General features: G+C 46.9%; 1 protein-coding gene across 5 annotated transcripts; it reads right to left on the bottom strand.

Moving 5' to 3' along the window:
- Positions 1-410: 410 nt before the first annotated feature.
- LOC124227934 (zinc finger protein 252-like) lies at positions 411-18,007 on the bottom strand. Of its 5 annotated transcripts, none has more exons than XM_046642069.1 (5): positions 17,937-18,007; positions 15,506-15,581; positions 15,010-15,136; positions 14,205-14,318; positions 411-6,948 (listed from the first exon to the last, which is right to left on the bottom strand). In XM_046642069.1, exons 2-5 carry the CDS (start codon positions 15,539-15,541, stop codon positions 4,577-4,579), a joined length of 2,649 nt encoding a protein of 882 aa, XP_046498025.1. In that variant the 5' UTR covers positions 15,542-15,581; positions 17,937-18,007; the 3' UTR covers positions 411-4,576. The 5 variants fall into 5 exon arrangements, with proteins under 5 accessions (XP_046498025.1, XP_046498026.1, XP_046498027.1 ...); XM_046642070.1 differs by having other exon boundaries at positions 15,506-15,691; positions 17,937-17,966; XM_046642071.1 differs by lacking the exon at positions 17,937-18,007 and adding an exon at positions 15,838-17,914.
- Between the last annotated feature and the right edge of the window lie 613 nt (positions 18,008-18,620).

Genomic DNA, 18,620 nt, shown 5'->3' with positions numbered 1-18,620 from the left:
AACCAGGATAGAGGGGTGGAAAATCCTGAAATCTTTCCAGTTCTTGACTCCAGCTGTTTTCCTGCCTGGGGTTCCTGAGACATCCCTGGATCCTCACAGCTAATGCTCCCTTCTTTGCTCAAGTTATCTTCAGTGGGTTTCTGTTACCTCCAACTAGGAGTCCTAATACACACAACCCCTCAAACTTCAATCCTGCAGTTTTCCTCTGGCCCCACCTTCAAATACACAGAAGATGCTGTGCGTATGCAGTGTTAGAGTGAAAAAACCCAGCTCAATCCCACTGCCCAGAGAGTTGGGTCCTCAGAAATTGGGATCAGAAGCAGGGACTTGAGTCCTAAAGATCTTGCAGTTTCTCAATGATACCAGGTGGCTCCCACTCCTGCATGAAAACGGGCAATGCAATAACGGAATCTACTCATTACCTTTTAATGCTTGTGAATAAACATATAAAACTCAAACCTTAAGAATTGGTGGGAAAAATTGAAATATCAACTACACATGGTAAACCAGTAGGATTGTCACAGGAATATACACAACAACTTAACAGGCACTGAAGGACAGAACATCTCTCACAGCAGAAAGACCAGATCTCAGTCCCTTCCTGACTCACATCTTCAGCTGTGGGTGGAGGGCTAGTGGTGGAGGTCAAGGCCATAGGTCAACCTTAAGTCCACCACACCAAGGCAGCAATGGAAATGCCGTAAGACAGGCAGACCCAGAGGAAAAGTGAAGGGGCTCCTGTGACCTTTCAGCACCTACCTCCACTGCCTGGGGCATCCTTTCTCCTCAAGCAAAGGCTGCCCAAAGTCTCTGGGAATTTTACTCAATAATCCCATGTTCTGGCAATAGCCAGGCACCAGAACTAACAAAACCACCCTGGACTTATAAATACTCCACTCCTGACCCCCACACCCAGAGCAGATCCTGGCTGAGCTCCACGGCCCACCATCTCACTGTGACCGCAGTCTGCCAGGAAGGCTGAGTACTCTGGCAGCTCCTGGAGTACAAGTTTGAAGGTAAGAGTCGTTCTCAACACTCCCCTCCCAATATCTCTGGTTCCCAAGTCCAGTCAGGCTACAAAAGTAGTTCATGGAGAGCAGACCATCCAAACTGTTGAATTCTGCCAGTTCACTGAGCAGCAGATCAGGCCCACATCTCAAAGTATTAACCACCCTAAGTTGTTTGCTGTCATGACCCACACAGCCTGTGGGAAGAATTACTGATACACAGACATATGAGGTGGGAGCCATCATCCACCTTCTACTTAGTAAGAGGGAACTATGAGAAAACACCTGTTGCCTCATTAGAACAGCAGCCTTCCAGGGCGACCTGAAAATACCCTACTTGTGAGGGTAACGGGCATGACTAGACAGAGCAGCTCCCTCTGGGAACAGCACGAATAAGGGCATCTTTGGAATGAGTTACTAGATGAGTATGATGTCTACTGAGCAGAGCTCAAATTCCTGGATTTCAAAACTCTCCTGTCTAACATCAGTCTCCTTGCTTCCAGAGTGTTTCAGGTGACAAAGGCCTGTGCCACTGGTGTGGGCCATGGTGGGGTTCTTGGAAGGGTGTACGTCTGCTAGCACTGGCATAAAACTCCTCCAGAAACTGGAAAAAGTGAAATGCCCTTCTCTTCTTAATTGTAACTAAATTACTTGGTTTCACAGCCAGGAGGCACCGAGTGGATGACTGCTCCGTGCCAATCATCAAGTGTAGCACAGAGGCTCTGCACCATCAGGGGACAGTCTGGCTACCAACGGACAGGAACGCCTTCACCTAGCTAAGTAAGAAACTGGGTAACAGAAATTTCTGACTGGAATTGAGAACATTTGCAACTATGTAAATAAAATTCAATACAAATTGCATGAAATTTTTAGCTGAAAACTAAAACAATCCAAACTGATCATAGAAATTAGTCATAAAGATGTTTTAGCCATACAACCTAAAATGGGATTAGAATAAAAGCTGATGTTCTTAAGTAAACACCTCCAATGTACATAAAGATGGGAGTGAAAAAGAAAAAGCCAAAATATTTCCTCCTGATTTAGCACTCTAATCATGCAACCTTGAGGGGGACACTGCCATGGCTTCCTCATCCTTTGTCTCTTGAAAGGATGCCAAAGAGATCCTCAGAGCAAAAAATAGTGACTTTCTTTTTCTCCTCTCCTAAAAGTTCTTTCTCTAGAAGCAGAAGTTGTAACTGGGTAAAGAGCTCCAAGGCCCCATCCCAAACTCAAGCCCAGAGACCTGGGTGAGAAGGAGCTTCTGACACAACTTCAGGAGATTAAGCTTTCCAGCCAGCTTAGGAAGACAGCTATTCTCTCCCTTTCAGGGGCAACGTGGCCACTGGGCTATGATTAGTAAGTTGTAAGCCAGAGACCCACTGTTGGACTGTTTTCTCATTTTCCTTCATTGATAACACATCTGGAAGACCCATTTACCAAACCATGTTTGAGTAAAATGTACAACTTCCCACCTAGAATTAGTCAGACTGGCAAGCTCCCTGCCAGCAGTGACTTAACTCTTGGGGTGCCAGCCTGCAGCAGGTGCTCAGGAGGTGTTCCAGGAGCACGGGAAGTAGAGCCACGTGGTGCCAGTGCAGCCACTGAGCTGCCTCTGTGCCTGAGTCTCACTGTAAAACGGGGTTAATCAAAGTACCTACTTCACTGAGTTGATGCGAAGATTAAATGAGAAAACCCAGTAGCATTTATCACAGTTCCTGGCACACGCTAAGGTAAAAAAGGCAAAGGTTTGTTGACTGAATTTTTCTTCAGCACATGATAACCATTATCTTCAGAGGGAATTCATTCCAGTTAAAAAAAACAAGTCAAAGCTATTTGTGGTGAAGTGTGCTTAGGAAGATTATCACCAAGAGGCAGATTTTCCAATCAGCTTTTCAAAATCCTAAAATGAATAAAGACCACCACTACTACTATATGGACAAAGGCTGGCGAATAAGGCCTGAGCCACAGGCCAGGTTAATGTAAGGAGAAAAGATCGGCCAACTTCTAAGAGGAAGTTCCTTTAATAAATAGGAAAACTGGAACAATTTACTAGTGAAAAGAATATTATAAGGGAATAATGTCCAATTATTAAATAATTCATTGCTCTTACCTTTTCTTTCATTTCATCTCTTCCTTACCCTGATTCTTAGACACAAAGCACTGTTCCATTAGTTTATCCCAAGTCACGAGTGGTCAACCCCTTCTGAAGTGTCTGCATATATGACATCCAGCTTGCTCATCAGACTCTATAGCCACTTTCAGTTGCCAGATTTGTTTCTGGAACTCTCTCTCACAGACTGCTTTTGCTGAATTTCTCATATTTATAACCCTGTTTCAGCCCATTTTCATGCTAATCTTCTTTCTTCCACAAAATAAGACGACAGTACTATAGAAGTTTCCGGAGAACAGGGTTCTAAGGATGCTGGAGTGAACCACATGTGAGTGAATCGGGCAGAGGCCCCAGAGGACAGGGGCAGCAACTCTGACGACTGAGCTTAAGAAAACAGAGCTCCTGGGACATTTACTCTCATCTCAAACACCAGGTGAGAACTGAAGGACACTGAGACACTGTTGACCAACATGGCTCCAGAGAAGAACAGGCACCTTTCCAGCGCAGACACCAGTTCACGCGTTGACAACCTGCACAAGTATCCACCTACTGAAAGCTGCTCACTGCCACGGCCCTGCCTCACCTGGTCCCGTCCTGTGGCAGCAGCAGGACCCGCCCTCCCCGCCACCCTGCTCAGTGCTGAGCTGCCCAGGAAAAGGGAGCAGCTACGGCTACTCACCTGCTTTCCTGTAGGAACTGATGGGATACACCAATCTTGGCTTTAAGAACAGAATCTGTAAGTTGTGTCCCATGCCATCACGTATCTACTTTATGCCTATTTTCCTCCCAATTCACAGGGTTTTTTCTTTCCAAATTACCTTGCAGAAAAACCCATTGTACACTTATCATTTGACTTCTTGGCAGGATCTCAACTGTTTGAATCTACACACAAGCCTCATCTCATTCCTTAACAGACTTTGCTTATACTCATGAGGTTTCTCTCCTGTGTGGGTTATTTGCTGCTGAAAAAAAGTAACACTTTTGAAGTTAAAGTACCATATCTCTCACAATTGAACAAAAACATTTTGAAAAGGGCCAAACAAATACATAAGAAAGCCTCAACCTGGTTCCATCACACTTGAAAGTGCAAGGATCCCAATTACTCTTTTTGAAGCTGAAATAGATGATGAAGAAGAAAGAAAAGAAAAGCCAGTGGCCAAATGAAATACCTAACTGTACTTTAACATCTGGTGCTATAAACACGCCCTAAATAAGTGTATTTCAATTGCACTTGTTTAAAGTCCTCAAGCAGAGGCCATCCTCCGACTCTCAGGGAAGGCACATTGCCTTAGAAGTTGTACCATGTAATTTGGCAGCCTGCCTTTGGTTAGGAGCTCACTGGGAGACAGTTAAATCTCTGAAGAGCTGAATATCTGAAATGAATGTCATTAAGCAGTGGCAGTGTCATCAGGGTGACTCTCCTGATGTAAACCAGTGAAGAATGGATCGAATAAGGCGATTACTTTCCACTGTGAACTTTATGATGCTGAATGAAAGCTGCCTGTGCACTAAAGACTTCCCCACACTTATTACACTTACAGGCTTGCTCTCCAACATGAACCTCATGAATTTTCTCATGACTGATAAGACTTATTCTCTGACTGAAAGTTTTCCCACATTCATTACACTTGTAAGGTCGCTCTCCATTGTGAATTCTCTGATGTCGGGTAAGGTGAGAGCTTTGCCGGAAGGATTTTCCACATTCTGTGCACTTGTAGGGTTTCTCTCCAGTGTGAATTCTCTTGTGTTGAATAAGGGATAAGCGTGCACTGAAGGACTTCTCACACTCATTGCACACATAGGGTTTCTCTCCAGTGTGAGTCCTCTGATGCTGAATAAACTGTGAATGCTGACTGAAGGCCTTGCCACACTCACTACACTCATAAGGCCTCTCGCCAGTATGAATCCTGTGATGCTGGATGAGAGAGGAGCGAACATTGAAGGCCTTCCCACAGTCCCTGCACTCGTACGGATGATCTCCAGTGTGGATTCTCCGGTGGCGGAGCAGGTGTGCACTCTGGCTGAAGGCCTTCCCGCAGTCCCTGCACTCATAGGGCTTCTCTCCGTTGTGCGTCCTCTCGTGCTTAATTAAAGTAGAGATCTGCCCAAAGGCTTTTCCACACTCGTTACACTCATAGGGCTTCTCTCCGGTGTGACTCCTCTGATGCTGAATTAGGTGTGAGCCCTGGCTGAAGGCCTTTCCACATCTGTGGCACTCGTAGGGCTTCTCTCCGTTGTGTACTCTCTGATGCTGAACGAGGGAAGAGAGCACGCTGAAGGCTTTCTCACACTCGTTGCATTCATAGGGCTTCTCACCATTGTGTGTTCTTTGATGGTGAATAAGATTAAAGCTCTGGCTGAAAGCCTTTCCACACTCACTACACTCATAGGGTTTCTCTCCAGTGTGAATTCGCTGATGCTGAATAAGATGTCCCTTTTGACTGAAGGCTTTCCCACACTTGTTACACCCATAAGGCTTTTCTCCACTGTGAATCCTCTGATGCTGGACAAGAGACAGGCGAGCACTGAATGACTTTCCACACTCGTTGCAGATATAAGGCTTCTCTCCAGTGTGAATTCTCTTATGTTGAATAACTTGTGAGCGCTGACTGAAGCATTTTCCACACTCATTACACCTGTAGGGTTTCTCTCCAGTGTGAATTCTCTGATGGACAATAAGTGTTCGGTTCAGGCTAAAGGATTTTCCACATTGATTACATTCATAGGGTTTTTCTCCCGTATGAATCCTCTGATGTTGAATGAGAGACAACCGTGCACTGAAGGCTTTGCCACACTCAGTGCAGTCATAAGGTCTCTCTCCAGAGTGAGCTCTCTGATGCTGGACGAGGTGTGACTGTCTACTGAAGGCTTTCCCACATTCCTTACACTTGTAAGGTTTCTCTCCACTGTGAATCCTCTGATGATGAATCAGGTTAGAGCTATGACTAAAGGCTTGCCCACACTGATTACACTCATGAGGTTTCTCCCCAGTGTGAATTTTAAGATGTTGAGTACAAGATGAACGTGTACTGAAAGCTTTCCCACATTCACTGCACTTGTAGGGTCTTTCTCCAGAGTGACTGTTATGATGCTGCACAAAGCACGAACGAGCACTGAAAGCTTTGCCACAGTCACCACATGTGTAGTGCTTCTCACCACTGCAAATTCTCTGATGTTTGCTAAGGAAAGAGCGTCGACTGAAAGCTTTTCCACACTCACCACACCTGAAGGGCTTCTCTCCAGCATGGATCCTCTGATGCTGAACAAGAGCTCTACTCTGACAGAAACTTTTCCCACACTTAGTACACTCACAGGGTTTCTGTGGATTGTTAATCCTCTGGTTCTCACTAAGAACTAAACTCTGCCTGGGCGAACTCACAAACACGTCTGTCTGAAATGCTCCTTCTCCCAGATGGAAACTCTGGAGGTTAACGAGCTCCTTACTTTGTTGAAAGTTTTCTACACGTGACACACTCTGAAGGAGACCCTCCCCTCTAGACACTCTATGATAGCTGACAGGGTTTCGGTCTGCAGCGCAGTTTACCTCAATAGCACTGAATCTCTGGCATTCCTCCCCTGTGGGGGTTTTCACATGTGTCACTGTCACTGGCCTGAAACTGCTGTTCTGGGAGAAGGATTTCTTAAGTCCTTCCACTGAAGATTTTCTCCAGTAATTCTTTAATTTGCCCTCAATTTTACTCATCCCTTCAAAATCAGGTTCCTTGGAAATATTCCTTAAATATTTTTCTGATTTTGCTCTCTGGAATTCCATTTCTTCGGACATTTCCTGCATTGGAGTTAGCTCCTTCTTTTCCATCCTAGACTCATAACCTGAAAGAATGAAGAAAAAATGAGTTACTTGCGTTTTACTACAGGAGAAAGAATTAGAGCATAAATAAGAACACTTATATGAAACAACTGTCTCCCGGGGGTTTAGTGGATTCTCAGAACAAAAAACCACAAACAACCTCACTGGGAACAGGAGAAGAAAGCAGAGGAGAGGGAAGCATGCCATCACAGCAATGAAAGCTGGCGTGGGAGGGAGGGAGGAAGAAGCCCGAGGCCAGAGGCTGACATCTGCAGACAGGCTCACTGGCACGATGGGCAGGGACAGTGAGGCGTGACCGGAGGGGAAAGTTCTCAGAGGTGAGGAGGGCGATGAGGAAGAAGGGAGTGGTGGCGGGGAACCTCACTGCCTGTGGTGATCCTGTCACTGCTGTAAACTTTGTGAACAAAGTATCTTTCATGGCTTACACATAACAAGTATCCAAACATTTGTTGAAAAAATAAATGAATGATAAATGACTTATAATGAATGTAGGGTATACAGAGTAATGGATAATGAGAAAAACCATTTGATCTGCACAACTTAGTTTCACGGAAGCAAAGCAGGGAAAATAGAGAAAAACAGAAATGAAGAAGCAACCTACTCATTCAAATACCAGGCACAGCACAGGCAAAAAAGCCAAATGTGTGCAACAGTCCACCCCACACATTCCCAATGAATAAAAGGACCTGAAAATTTGTAAAAACTGTAGTACCACTGAATTCTTAGTCCCAATGAAAGGAAATTTACAAAACAAAAAAACCCCAAACCCAAACAAAATCATTGAATCACATGGATACAAAGACAGTTGGAAGGACAGGCCAGGTCAGGACAGGCAGAGGGGAGCCCTATTTGAGATACCACAAAAGCACAGTGGAATCTCTCCTGTAGACAGTGGTGTGATCAGAGCTGTAACAGGCTGTTACTTCTGGCTGTTTAGCCAGAACAGGAAGGCTGAGCCGAAAATGTTAACTGGACAGGGTCCAAAATTGGGTTAAGTAGTCTTAAGAGACTTCAGTGAACCACTCGCAGTATTTCAAAGGGACTTATTGTAATATTCAAAGTATTAAAGGTAAAAAGCAAATGATAATTTATTCTAGAAACCCATAAGCAGCCTGAAGGGGCACGTTGTGGATGGCAAACACCCAAACTCCTGTGGCTTCTGTCAGGGTTATCTGAGGTATTAAGAGCCTTCAGCATCTTAGGACCAGACTCTAAAAAGGTGATCCTAATCAAGAGGTTGTATTTCACCAGGTAGGAAACAGAATAAAGAATGTGAAAAAAATGACAAATCACAGAACAGAGTGATCTGTGAATCACGAAGCAATGTCTCACACTGGTTCACCCTGCCATTTCCCTCAGATATCTGGTGGCCCCTGGATGCCTGTATTTAATTAATTAATTAATTAATTTTTGGTGAGGAAGATTGTTGCTAACATCTGTACCAATCCTCCTCTATTTTGTACGTGGGATGCTGCCACAGTGTGGGTTGATGAGTGGTGTGCTGGTCTGCGCCCAGGATCCAAACCCGTGAACCCCAGGCTGCTGAAGTGGAGCATGCGAGCTTAACTACTACGTCACCAGGCCGGCCCCTGGCTGTCTGTATTTTAAACAGAGGCACTAAGAAGATGCTTGGGAACTCTGTGTATGAGTGGTGTTGCCAATTGGAAGGGCACTTGAGTGAGGTGGTAGCTATAAGGCCAGGGCACCCCCAAATGCTCAAATTTGGAGGTCTTTGCTCTAGGGCTATTTCTTTTTTTTTTGAGGCAATCCCCTAGCTTTTGCCATAGGTAGAAGACGCCTGCTGTTGGATATTCTTCACGCAGGGTTAGAGGAAGGATGTGGTAGTATTAGCTGCTTCTGTACGTAGGTATTTTAGTTGATATCTCAGGATTTAGGCTTGATTTCTTTTTTTTTTTTTAACACAAAAACCTCTCCACATGTGGTAGAATATTTTCCCATCAGGAGGTGCAAAATGTCTTGTTGCTTCTCTTTTTGTGATGTTAACAGCCATTAGTAATCATTATTTATATTTGTTTTTAAATTTGGGATTGCAAAATAGTGATTTCTAATCCTGTCATTCATTCTTTTTCACCTGGAACTTCAATGAAGAGAAAGTTCTACTCATCAATTGTTTAGTTATCCTGAGGTATTTAATATATCTAGTAAAGGCAGAATAAATACTTGATTCTTTTACTTACCAATGTCCAGCATAATAAATCAGTTTCTTACATTCCTCAAAGGTCACCAATGAGCAGGGAATTTTTTTTCTGAGTATCAGACCAGCCCTAACAAAGCCTAAGACAAACCCCCTGACAGACAAGGTGGCACAGTGGCACATTATCCATCTGCCAGAAGGAGACTTAATCCTCTTTCAAGAGTGTAACATCATATAGGGCCTCTATAATTCTTTATCTATAATAACTGACACTCAATTAAATATCAGAAGGCATGTTTAAAAAAGACTAAATGACAAGAAACCAAGAGGAAAAACAATATACAATAGAAACAAACCCAAAGCTGATTCAGATAGTCATGAACCAAGATAAAAAGAAAAAAGCAAACCAAACCTATGTTTAGTATATGTAAGAAAACAAAGAAATATGTAAGAAAAACACCAGAAATCAAATGAAAACTTGAGTTCAATAGAGAGAGAGCTTATTATCAGACAGGACATAACAGAACAGATGATTACTCAACAGGAAGGCACGTAAGTATTCGGATTGAAACACGGAGAGAATGAAAAGAACAGGGAATACAGAAGAGAGTGCAGGAAGCAGTGTGACATGGCAGAAAGGCGCAGTGTGTACACTCACATCCCAGGAGAGGAGAAAGGGAACAGGGCAGAAGAGAGATGCTAAGAAATACTGGCCTAGAATTCTCTACAACTGATAAAAGTCTACAGACAATAGATTCGAAAAGCTCTAAGAACCCTAAGTAAGATAAATTCAAAGAAAACCACACCTAGGTATAACATAGTCAAACTGCTGAAAACCAAAGAAAGAAAACATTAAAAGCAGCAGGAGTAAAGACAGGTCACATTCAAAGCAAAATAAGACTGCAGACTGACTTTCTGACTTTAGAAGTGGGAGACAGCAGATCAAAGCACATTTTAATGTGCTGAAGCAAGTAACTGCCAACCTAGTTTAACATCCAGCAAAAATGTTCTTCAAAATTGAAAGCCATGAAAGTCCACTTCCAGGATGACAGTGTAAAGAACTCTGGATCCACATCACAGGAAAGCAAGCAAAGCTGGCAGGAACTATTAAAAAAAACCCCAAACCAAAAAAAGCCCCAAACTAAGAACCATTTAAAGTCTCGGGAGGGGCCAGCACAGTGGCATAGTGGTTAAGTCTGAGTGCTCCGCTTTGGCGGCCTGGGGTTCACAGGTTTGGATCCCAGGCAGGGATCTAGCACCACTTGTCAAGCCATGCTGTGGCAGCGTCCCACATAAAGCAGAGGAAGACTGGCACCAGATGTTAGCTCAGGGCCAATCCTCCTCAGACACACACAAAATAAAGTCTCTGGAAATTGTCCTAAGGGCAAACAGCAAACGTAGGGGGCCGGGTGGCCTAGTGGTTAAGTGTGGCATGCTCTGCTTCAATGACCCTGGTTTGGTTCCTGGGCGCAGATCTATATCACTCGTCTGTCAGTGGCCATGCCCTGGTGGTGACCCATATACAAAATAGAAGATGACTGGCAGATGTTAGCTCAGGGCAAATCTTCCTCTGCAAAAAAATAAAATAAAGTATATCCTTCTAAAAAATAAACCCAAAGCAAACGAAGAAATATTTATTCAAGAAAATCTACTAAAACTTGGTAAGAACTCTGAGTGTGTGGCATTTGAACCATGACCCACTCCGCCCCCATCCTCTCAGCTCAGCATGACAGATGCTCCACTCCAGTTAGGTGGGGCAAGAAGGGGCGCCCTCTCCCCTTAGCTCCCAAGGAAGGCTCACCATCTCTCACCAGGAGGTTAGGCCACCAGCATTTATTGCTCCCTCCAACTCCAAGTTAAAGACACAAAATCGCTGGTGAGCGTGGCTGAGTGGGCAGGGGATGCCTTCTTCCACCCACCCTCCTGGAGTTGGAACAAACCTCTAAGGCTGACTTAAAAAAAATGCTGCCCAAATTTAAGTGAATCAGACTGCTGAGCTATTTATACCCCAGGGCACTGTCAAAAGCAGTAGAGCAATCTTTTTTTTAGACTGGCACCTGAGCTAACATCTGTTCCCAATCTTCTTTTTCTTTTCCTTCTCCTCCCCAAAGCTCACTAAACCATAGTTGTATATTCTAGTTGTAGGTCCTTCTGGTTCTTCCATGTGGGACGCTGCCTCAGCATGGCCTGATGAGTGGTGCTAGGTCCGCGCCCAGGATCTGAACCAGTGAAACCCTGGGCTGTCGAAGCTGAGCATGCGAGTCAAAGCGGAGCGTGCAAACTTAACCACTCAGCCATGGGACTGGCCCGCAAGAGAGCAATCTTTATTGTTCTCATCATTTAGGAAATTCCAAGGGTTTTAGGAGTTCTGTGCCAGCAATGGGGACAAGGACCAAATACATACTTCTTAATATAAATCACGGTATCACAGATAGAAATGTATTACATGTGCCAAAAACAGCACAAAGGAGGTGGGTGACAGCAGAATTGTACTGCAGTAAAGAAATGACAGCAGCAAACTATAAACATATGCTTGCTCTTTTCCATAATAGACATAAAATTATATAAAGCAATAATTATAAAAATGTATTGTTGCGTTTGTAACATACATAGATGTAATTGCACAAAAAGAGCACAAAAAGGGAGAAGAGAAAATAGAGCTATACAGGAGTAACAATTCCATGTCACTGGAATTGTCAGTATAAACCAGAAGTAGATTCTGATAAGTTAACATGTACATGGTAAGTTCTAGAGCAACAACTAGGAAAATAATGGTATGAAGTGTGGCCACATAACTGAATTCTCACCAGTGGAATGTGAGTGAAAGCAAGGCGGGCTACTTCAAGGCCAGAGCCTCCACAGCAGTCGATCTGCCTCCTCCACTCTCTTTCCCCTTCTCACAAGCCTGAGGACAGAGGCGTCTGACCCAGTGTTAAACCTGCAGATGAGCATTTGGGCATGCTGCTCCAGAGGATGGGAGAGAAACCAGACACGCAAACCAGCCTCCGAAGAAGCATGTCAAACAGAGAACCCACTAAACAGGGACTCCGCTAAATGAGGCAAACAAATTTCTATCTGGTTGAGCCAATGCATTTGGGTCTATGAAATACTGTCATATAATGCCAAGAATGAACATGTCTGCGCAGCAAGATTTGGGGTGATGTTTTATTCTCACAGCCGTACTTCCCTACATGGCTCAGTTTTGTTGTTTTCCTAAAATGATACATGTTCACTGTATAAAAATAATTATTTTTAAATACACATTTCACAGCTTTCTACTCCCCTGGGATAAGAATCACATCTAACGCAGTTTGCCAGGCCCTACCTGATGTGGTCCTGTCCACTTCTTGAACATGTGTCTCTGTTCAGGCCTCTTCTCCCCTGCATACTATGGGCTCAAGAGACATAAGGATGCCACCTAGCTTGTTCACCATCATAAGCCAGAGCCCAGCTGAGCACCTGGCACACACTGACATAGCTGAACTCATCCACATTCCCTGACTAACTGACCAGCCTGTCCTTGACAAACTCTTCTGCCTGGGCTTCCTTGTCCTTGCAACCCCTACTTCCCCACTGCTTTTTGTTCCTTTTTAGGCTCCTCCTCCTGCCCAGGAGGCAAAACCACAGGATGCCACAAAGCCACCTGGAGGAGAAGCATGTCAAATTCTCAGCTGAAGGAGCAGGAACACCCTTGCAACTGGGCAGAAGGACAAAGTCCACACTGGTCTCAAGTGGTGCAGAAGGAACCACACAGTCTCTGGAGCCCAAGTGGCCCTGCTTCAAACCCCAGTGCTCCCCAGCTAGATGTAACTGACGAATCTCTCTGATCATCAGCTTCCTCGCCTATGAAATAGGGAAAATAATGCTGTGAAGTTTCATTCTTGTAGATTATATGACAATTAGAAATAACTCATACAAAGGACCTACCATCCTAGCACAGACTGAGCCCTTAAGAAGCCATATGGGAGGTTGCATCACAGGCTCTGGGAAATCTCCTGGGAGATAAACTACCTCTTTGTACAGGCAAGGAAGAACGACAGGACAGAAAAGAGTCATCAGGGGACAATGTTTAAGAGATTGTTAACCCACAGAGGGTGGTACACTGCATGTGGAGAAACTGAGGGGGACCCCAAAAGTAAGTTTAACTGGTTCTGTTTCATCAGGTGAGAGAGACAGAGAGGCCATGCTACCACTCAGTTATTTTACTGCACCTCTGCTACCTGCACCTCCTTCCTGCCAACAGGGACCTGTTCTCCCATATGCCCACTGTTCCCATGGCATGCATCCACCATGGTGTACAAAAGGCTATGTAGCACAAGGTTAGATGAATGGGCTCTGCAAGGTTGCAGGGTACAAGAATGATTTGCAAAAATCAACTGTATTTTTACATACAAGTAATGAACACCTTGTGCAATACCATCAAAAGCTATGAAATACTTAGGGATAAATCTGACAAAAGTTATAAAATGCCTGCATGTAGAAAACTGTAATAGATTACTGAGAAACTAAGATATAAATAAATGGAGACATACACCTTTTTCATGGGTCAGGAAACTCAACATATGTCAATTCTCCCCAGATTGATCTATAGATTCAATGCAATCTCAACAAAAATGCCGGCAGGCTTTTTTTCAGAAATCAACAAGCTGATTTTAAAATTCACATGGAAACACAAAGGGCCTGGGAACTGTGAGGAAGCAATGGCAGGAGTGAGAGTCTGAGCAGGAGGGCATGTCTCTCTCTAGGTGGTCTCCCCAAGTGGTGTCTCTAAGCAGCCAAGGCAGAGCCGGCCAGCAAGGTCTGAGGAAGAGTGGGTGACATGGAAGAAACTGGGAGGTAGCCAGGGCAGGGAGCTAGCTGCTAGGGAAAGACACCTGAGCTCTTTTCTGGGATTGTAGGAGCATTTTCTAGGGTAAAAAAACAGGAACCCATTTATGGGCACAGAATAGGAGCCATTAACAGCCAGAAAAGAGGAGAGAGAGAAGACGGAGAATGAAAGCAAAGCCCTGGTGCTAACAAGAGATTCGGTCCAGAGGCCATGGAGAAGGGCCTGGAGAACCGGGAGCAGAGGCAGGAGAGCAGGGGGTGTCCCTGCAGACTCACCTTCACTCCTGAGCCTCCAGATCCAGCTCGCCTCAATTCTTGGTGAGTGTGGGGCCCATGGCTCTTGCCCCTGCTCCAGCCTGGAGATGACATCAGATTTGCAACCTTGAAGTCCTGCCCCAGAGAAAGGAAGCAAGACTGATCAGTCATCCAGGTCCAGGGCAGGATTGCCCTGTGGGCAGTGCCTGTACGCCTGTCGTGACCTCCTCTGTCACCCGGTCTCCAAACCATGGAGACAGACGCAAGCCTCCGGCCCAGATGAAAAAAAATCAAACCCAGTTCTTCTGGGGGCCATGGATAAGGAATAGAATTGGGGCCTGAACACATCACAGTAGAAGATTCGTGGTTGAGGAGGTGTTGATGTCCAGCAGAAGGACTAAAGGGCAGCAGCACATTCTGGGATAAGGCAGGGCACTGAAACCAAACGGAGTCAAATCCCAGATCTTCCCCTGACTGCCTGTCTGAACTTAAGGAACTTAAGATATTTGTCAGCTTTAAGTTAATCTGTAACAGTGCATCTCACCACCGACCTCGAAGATGAATGAAGATTAACTCAGGGGATGTAAATATAGTTGGTGACCAGTGAATGACATTTTCCTTCTGTATCCCTACAAAAAAATTGGGGCGGGGGTGTCCCCGGCACTGCCCGTCCCCTCCTCTGTGCAGACCAGGCCTGCCTCGGCCCAGGGTCAGAAATGCCCCATGTCTGGGCCCAGGGAGGTGAGGAGCCTCGAGCCCAGCCCCAGTCCCCAGGGCCATTCATGTAGCAGGAAGCCAAGAGCTGAGCTCTGGGGAGGAGCCTTACCCAGCGAGACCAGGTTTCTGTAGGTCTCCAGCATCACGTCCCTGTAGAGGCCCCTCTGAGCAGGGTCCAGAAGGCCCCACTCTTCCTGGGAGAGGAGCACAGCCACATCCTCAAAGGAGACCAAGACCTGGAATGACAAGATCTTTTTGCAAGCCCAGGGTGGGCGTGGGTGGGGAGGAGACACTAGGCTCAGGACGGGCAAACGACTCTGAGCACACGTACCAGCCTGTCTTTCTGAGAGTGGGCTCTCCAAGGCAGGCACCATTTCATTTGCCTCTGTCTGCCCAGCCCCTGCCCTCCACCATTCCCAGTTCAGGGATTGGAAGACACAGTGTGGAGCACATTTCAGGGACTTCAACTCAGGGGCTGAAGACATCGGTGAGAACAGGGAGCTGTCTACCCTCTGAGACTAGCCTCTGATAGAGGGAACCATGGAGAGACTCCAGGCAAGAAAACTCTGAGGCCACAGAGAGGAGTCTCCATGAGGACCACTCACCTGGAGCCCACCAGGAAGGAGATGCTTGACGGCCATCACTGGGTCTCTGCAGCTTGTCTCGAGGAGGCAGGCAGAGCTGCAGGGAGAGGGAAGACTGTGACAGGGCTTGTTTCCCCCAGCAACTTTGAGACTTCTGGGCCTGGACCTCAAGAGGTCTGTGGCAGCAGAGACCCAGTTTTGGGCTGCCTGAAAACCCCAGGAAGGGCAGAAAGACTGAGCATCCAGCAGCCTGAGACCATATCCCCTTGCCTCCCATGAGGTCCCCCAAGCAGCTCCATGGTATGACAGCATCCCAAGGCCACCACGTAAACGCCAGATCCTTGGCAGTGTACCTGGTCAGAGGAGACAATGGGCTGCAGCTTGGGCCCACCTAAGAGGTCCTGGGCAGTGGGCAAACAGCTGAGGACAAGCAGACCAGGGTCCTGCTCTAAGGCAGTGCACAAGTGAACAGTTTGACAGATGCAATACCTGTGTCAAGTGACAGATAAGGGACAGAAAGAATGGGCAGCATTTGGTGGTGGGTACTTCACACAGGACTGCCACAGAAGGCACCGTGATAGAGCAACATCCAAGTAGAGATCTGGGTGGAGTGAGAGAAGGCACTATGTAGATGTCAGGGGAGACACATCCCTGGCATGGGGAAGCACAAGTGCCAAGGCTGTGAGGCCCAAGCACACTTGATGTGTTGGAGGAAGGGCAAGAAGGCCAGAGGGGCTGAAGCACAGTAGGGGATGGCAATGGAGAGGAGACAGGGGTGCCTCACAGGCTATAGAACTTAGGCTTTTACTCTGGATGAGACGAAAAGCATCTGGAAGGCCTGGGCAAAGTGACATGACGTGACACATGGCCTCTCCAGCTGCTGCTTTGACAAAAGACTAGGGGGTCAGGGTGGAGGTGTAAGGGTGTAAGCAGGAAAACCAGGTGGGAGACTCTAGCAATAATCCAGCTGGAAATGACAGTGTATTGGACTAGACGGGTGGTAGCAGGTGATAAGTAGTCAGATTTTACATGCATTTCAAAGGTATAAAACAAGGTTTGCTGATGAATTAGACGTGGGATGAGATACCAAGATCTTTGGCCCAAGCAACTGAAATGATAAAATTTCCATTTACTCAGAAAGATAAGACTGTAGGAGTATATCTGAAGGGTAAAAATTAAAAGCTGTTTTGCACATGGTGTTAGACTTACAAGTGGAGAATGAAGGCATTTGCTATACAGGTCCAACATTCAGGAGAGGTTGAAGCCCGCTGGGTGCACAACGGAAACTACCAGGACACATGACTTTTAGAACATGGTCTGGTTTTACCTTAGACTGACATGTGACGCCAGGTGTCACTCCCAGGAAAACCTTCCCAACTGGCCTCTGATACACAGCTGGCCGCCCAGCCAAACTTCCAAGCAAACAGCCCCTTAGTCCAGGCAGAAACGCGCCCTTTTTCTCGCCCAGCTTTCCCTTGCCCCTAGGTGACCACGAGGTCCAGTTCTGGTTAAGAAGATGTGAAGGAAAGTTTGCCAAGAGGCTTCTAAGAAGGGCTTTTCCTCCCTGATGATAAAAAGGAAACAAGGAGAAACACTTCCGTCTAGAGTGTCCCTGAGGGAAAACCCAGAGAACCTCAGGCACATCCGGGAACAAAGCCTGTCTGTGCCACCTTCGCCACTCAAGCCTCTGACCATCACTTGGCCTCCGGAAGGTTTTCTCTGACTAGCAGGTGACCCCACGCTTACCGATGCCCATTTCTTTTCTCCCGGGCCTCCCTGAGTCTCCACCGGAGGCCACGTGGGCCAGGGGCGGCCTTTGACCCTCAGCCAGCCCTGGCCCGGGCCTGGCGCGCCCTCTTCGATTCACAGACGGCCCTTCCTAACGCGCTCTGCCTCCTCTTCCGGACCCATCCGAGGGGCGCCGAGCGCTGTCGGAAGCAGGGCTCTGGACCCCGGCAGGACCCAGCACCTGCTAGTGCAAGGGTCTCCGGGGGGCGACTCGAGTTTCCCCACAGACCATCAGACGCAACACCCCCGCTGACCGTCACCGGCTATTTTGAGTTACGTGAGAAAAACGCACGCAGCGCTTCGCCTAGTGTTTGCAAACCACACAGGAAAACACTAAACCTTAACGGTCATCGTCCGGGCAGCGTCTAGCGAGCGCCACGGAGGGAAGAAGGCCCGGGGGACCAGTCCCGGCGCTGCCCGTGGCCCGCCGCACACCCCCGTCCTCGCACTGAACCAGCCCCCTCCGTCCCCGCCCGGCCGCTGCCGTCCGCCCCCCGCCCGCGCTCCGCCTCCTCGGCGAGGCCTCGCCGCGCCGCCGCCCGCGCAGCGGCCCCGAGCCCGGCACGTGGGAGCGGGCTTCGGCGCGCCCGCCCTCCGCGCACACAGCCGGGCGCTCCGCCTCCACGCCGCGCTCTGCCCGCGCCGGGCGCCCGGCCGCACTCACTCAGCTCCGCCGCCGCAGGGGGCAGGGGTCCGACGCCGGCAGCAGCGCGCCAGACGCGCCGACGGAAACGCCCGCCTGAACTTCCGCCCCACCCAGCTCGCCCGCCAATCGGATCCCAGGGCTCGGTCGGGCCTCTCTAGGCGTCCGAAGGACTCGATGCTACTGGCCGACCGGCCGTGGAGGAGATTTTGTTGCCAGTAGAACCGCTTTGCGAGAAGTGCTGGAACCAGTTCTTCAGAGAGATAGGAAATGATATAGATCAGGAACTCGGGGCTACGTAAAGAAAGGAAAGGATCAGAGAAGAAATCAGTGAAGGTAAAGTCAAGTCTTTTATTCTTATTAACCTAAAAGGTTATTGTTTTTCAAAGTAATAATAGCAACAATGTATTGGATAGTATACCATATGGATAATTAAAATGAATGACAGCAATGTCTTAAGGGATGGGAGAGAGTAATTGGGAATACTTGGTTATAAAGTACCTATGCTGCCTGTATAGCCGTATAGTGTTATTTGAAGGTGGACTCAGATTAGTTCCAAATAACCACTAAAAATATATTTTTAAAAGCATAGTTGATAAGCTAAATAGAAAGAAAAATGGAATCAGATAAAATGCTTAATTAAATCAGAGAAGACAGAAAAAGAGGGGAAGATTTTAAAGAAGAAATAAGTACAATGAATAAAAA

This window comes from Equus quagga, chromosome 16, assembly GCF_021613505.1.
Source record: "Equus quagga isolate Etosha38 chromosome 16, UCLA_HA_Equagga_1.0, whole genome shotgun sequence".
Taxonomy (NCBI): Eukaryota; Metazoa; Chordata; class Mammalia; order Perissodactyla; family Equidae; genus Equus; species Equus quagga.
This window is presented reverse-complemented; position numbering and strand designations above follow the sequence as displayed.

Excerpts from the sequence above, each read along its gene's own strand:
- LOC124227934 (XM_046642068.1), bottom strand. The coding sequence starts at position 15,796 with ATGCTGTCATACCATGGAGCTGCTTGGGGGACCTCATGGGAGGCAAGG. Across the intron at positions 15,137-15,505 it reads TCCTTCCTGGTGGGCTCCAG|GTCTTGGTCTCCTTTGAGGA; the intron begins GTGAGTGGTCCT and ends TTGTCATTCCAG. Across the intron at positions 14,319-15,009 it reads CAGAAACCTGGTCTCGCTGG|GACTTCAAGGTTGCAAATCT; the intron begins GTAAGGCTCCTC and ends TCTCTGGGGCAG.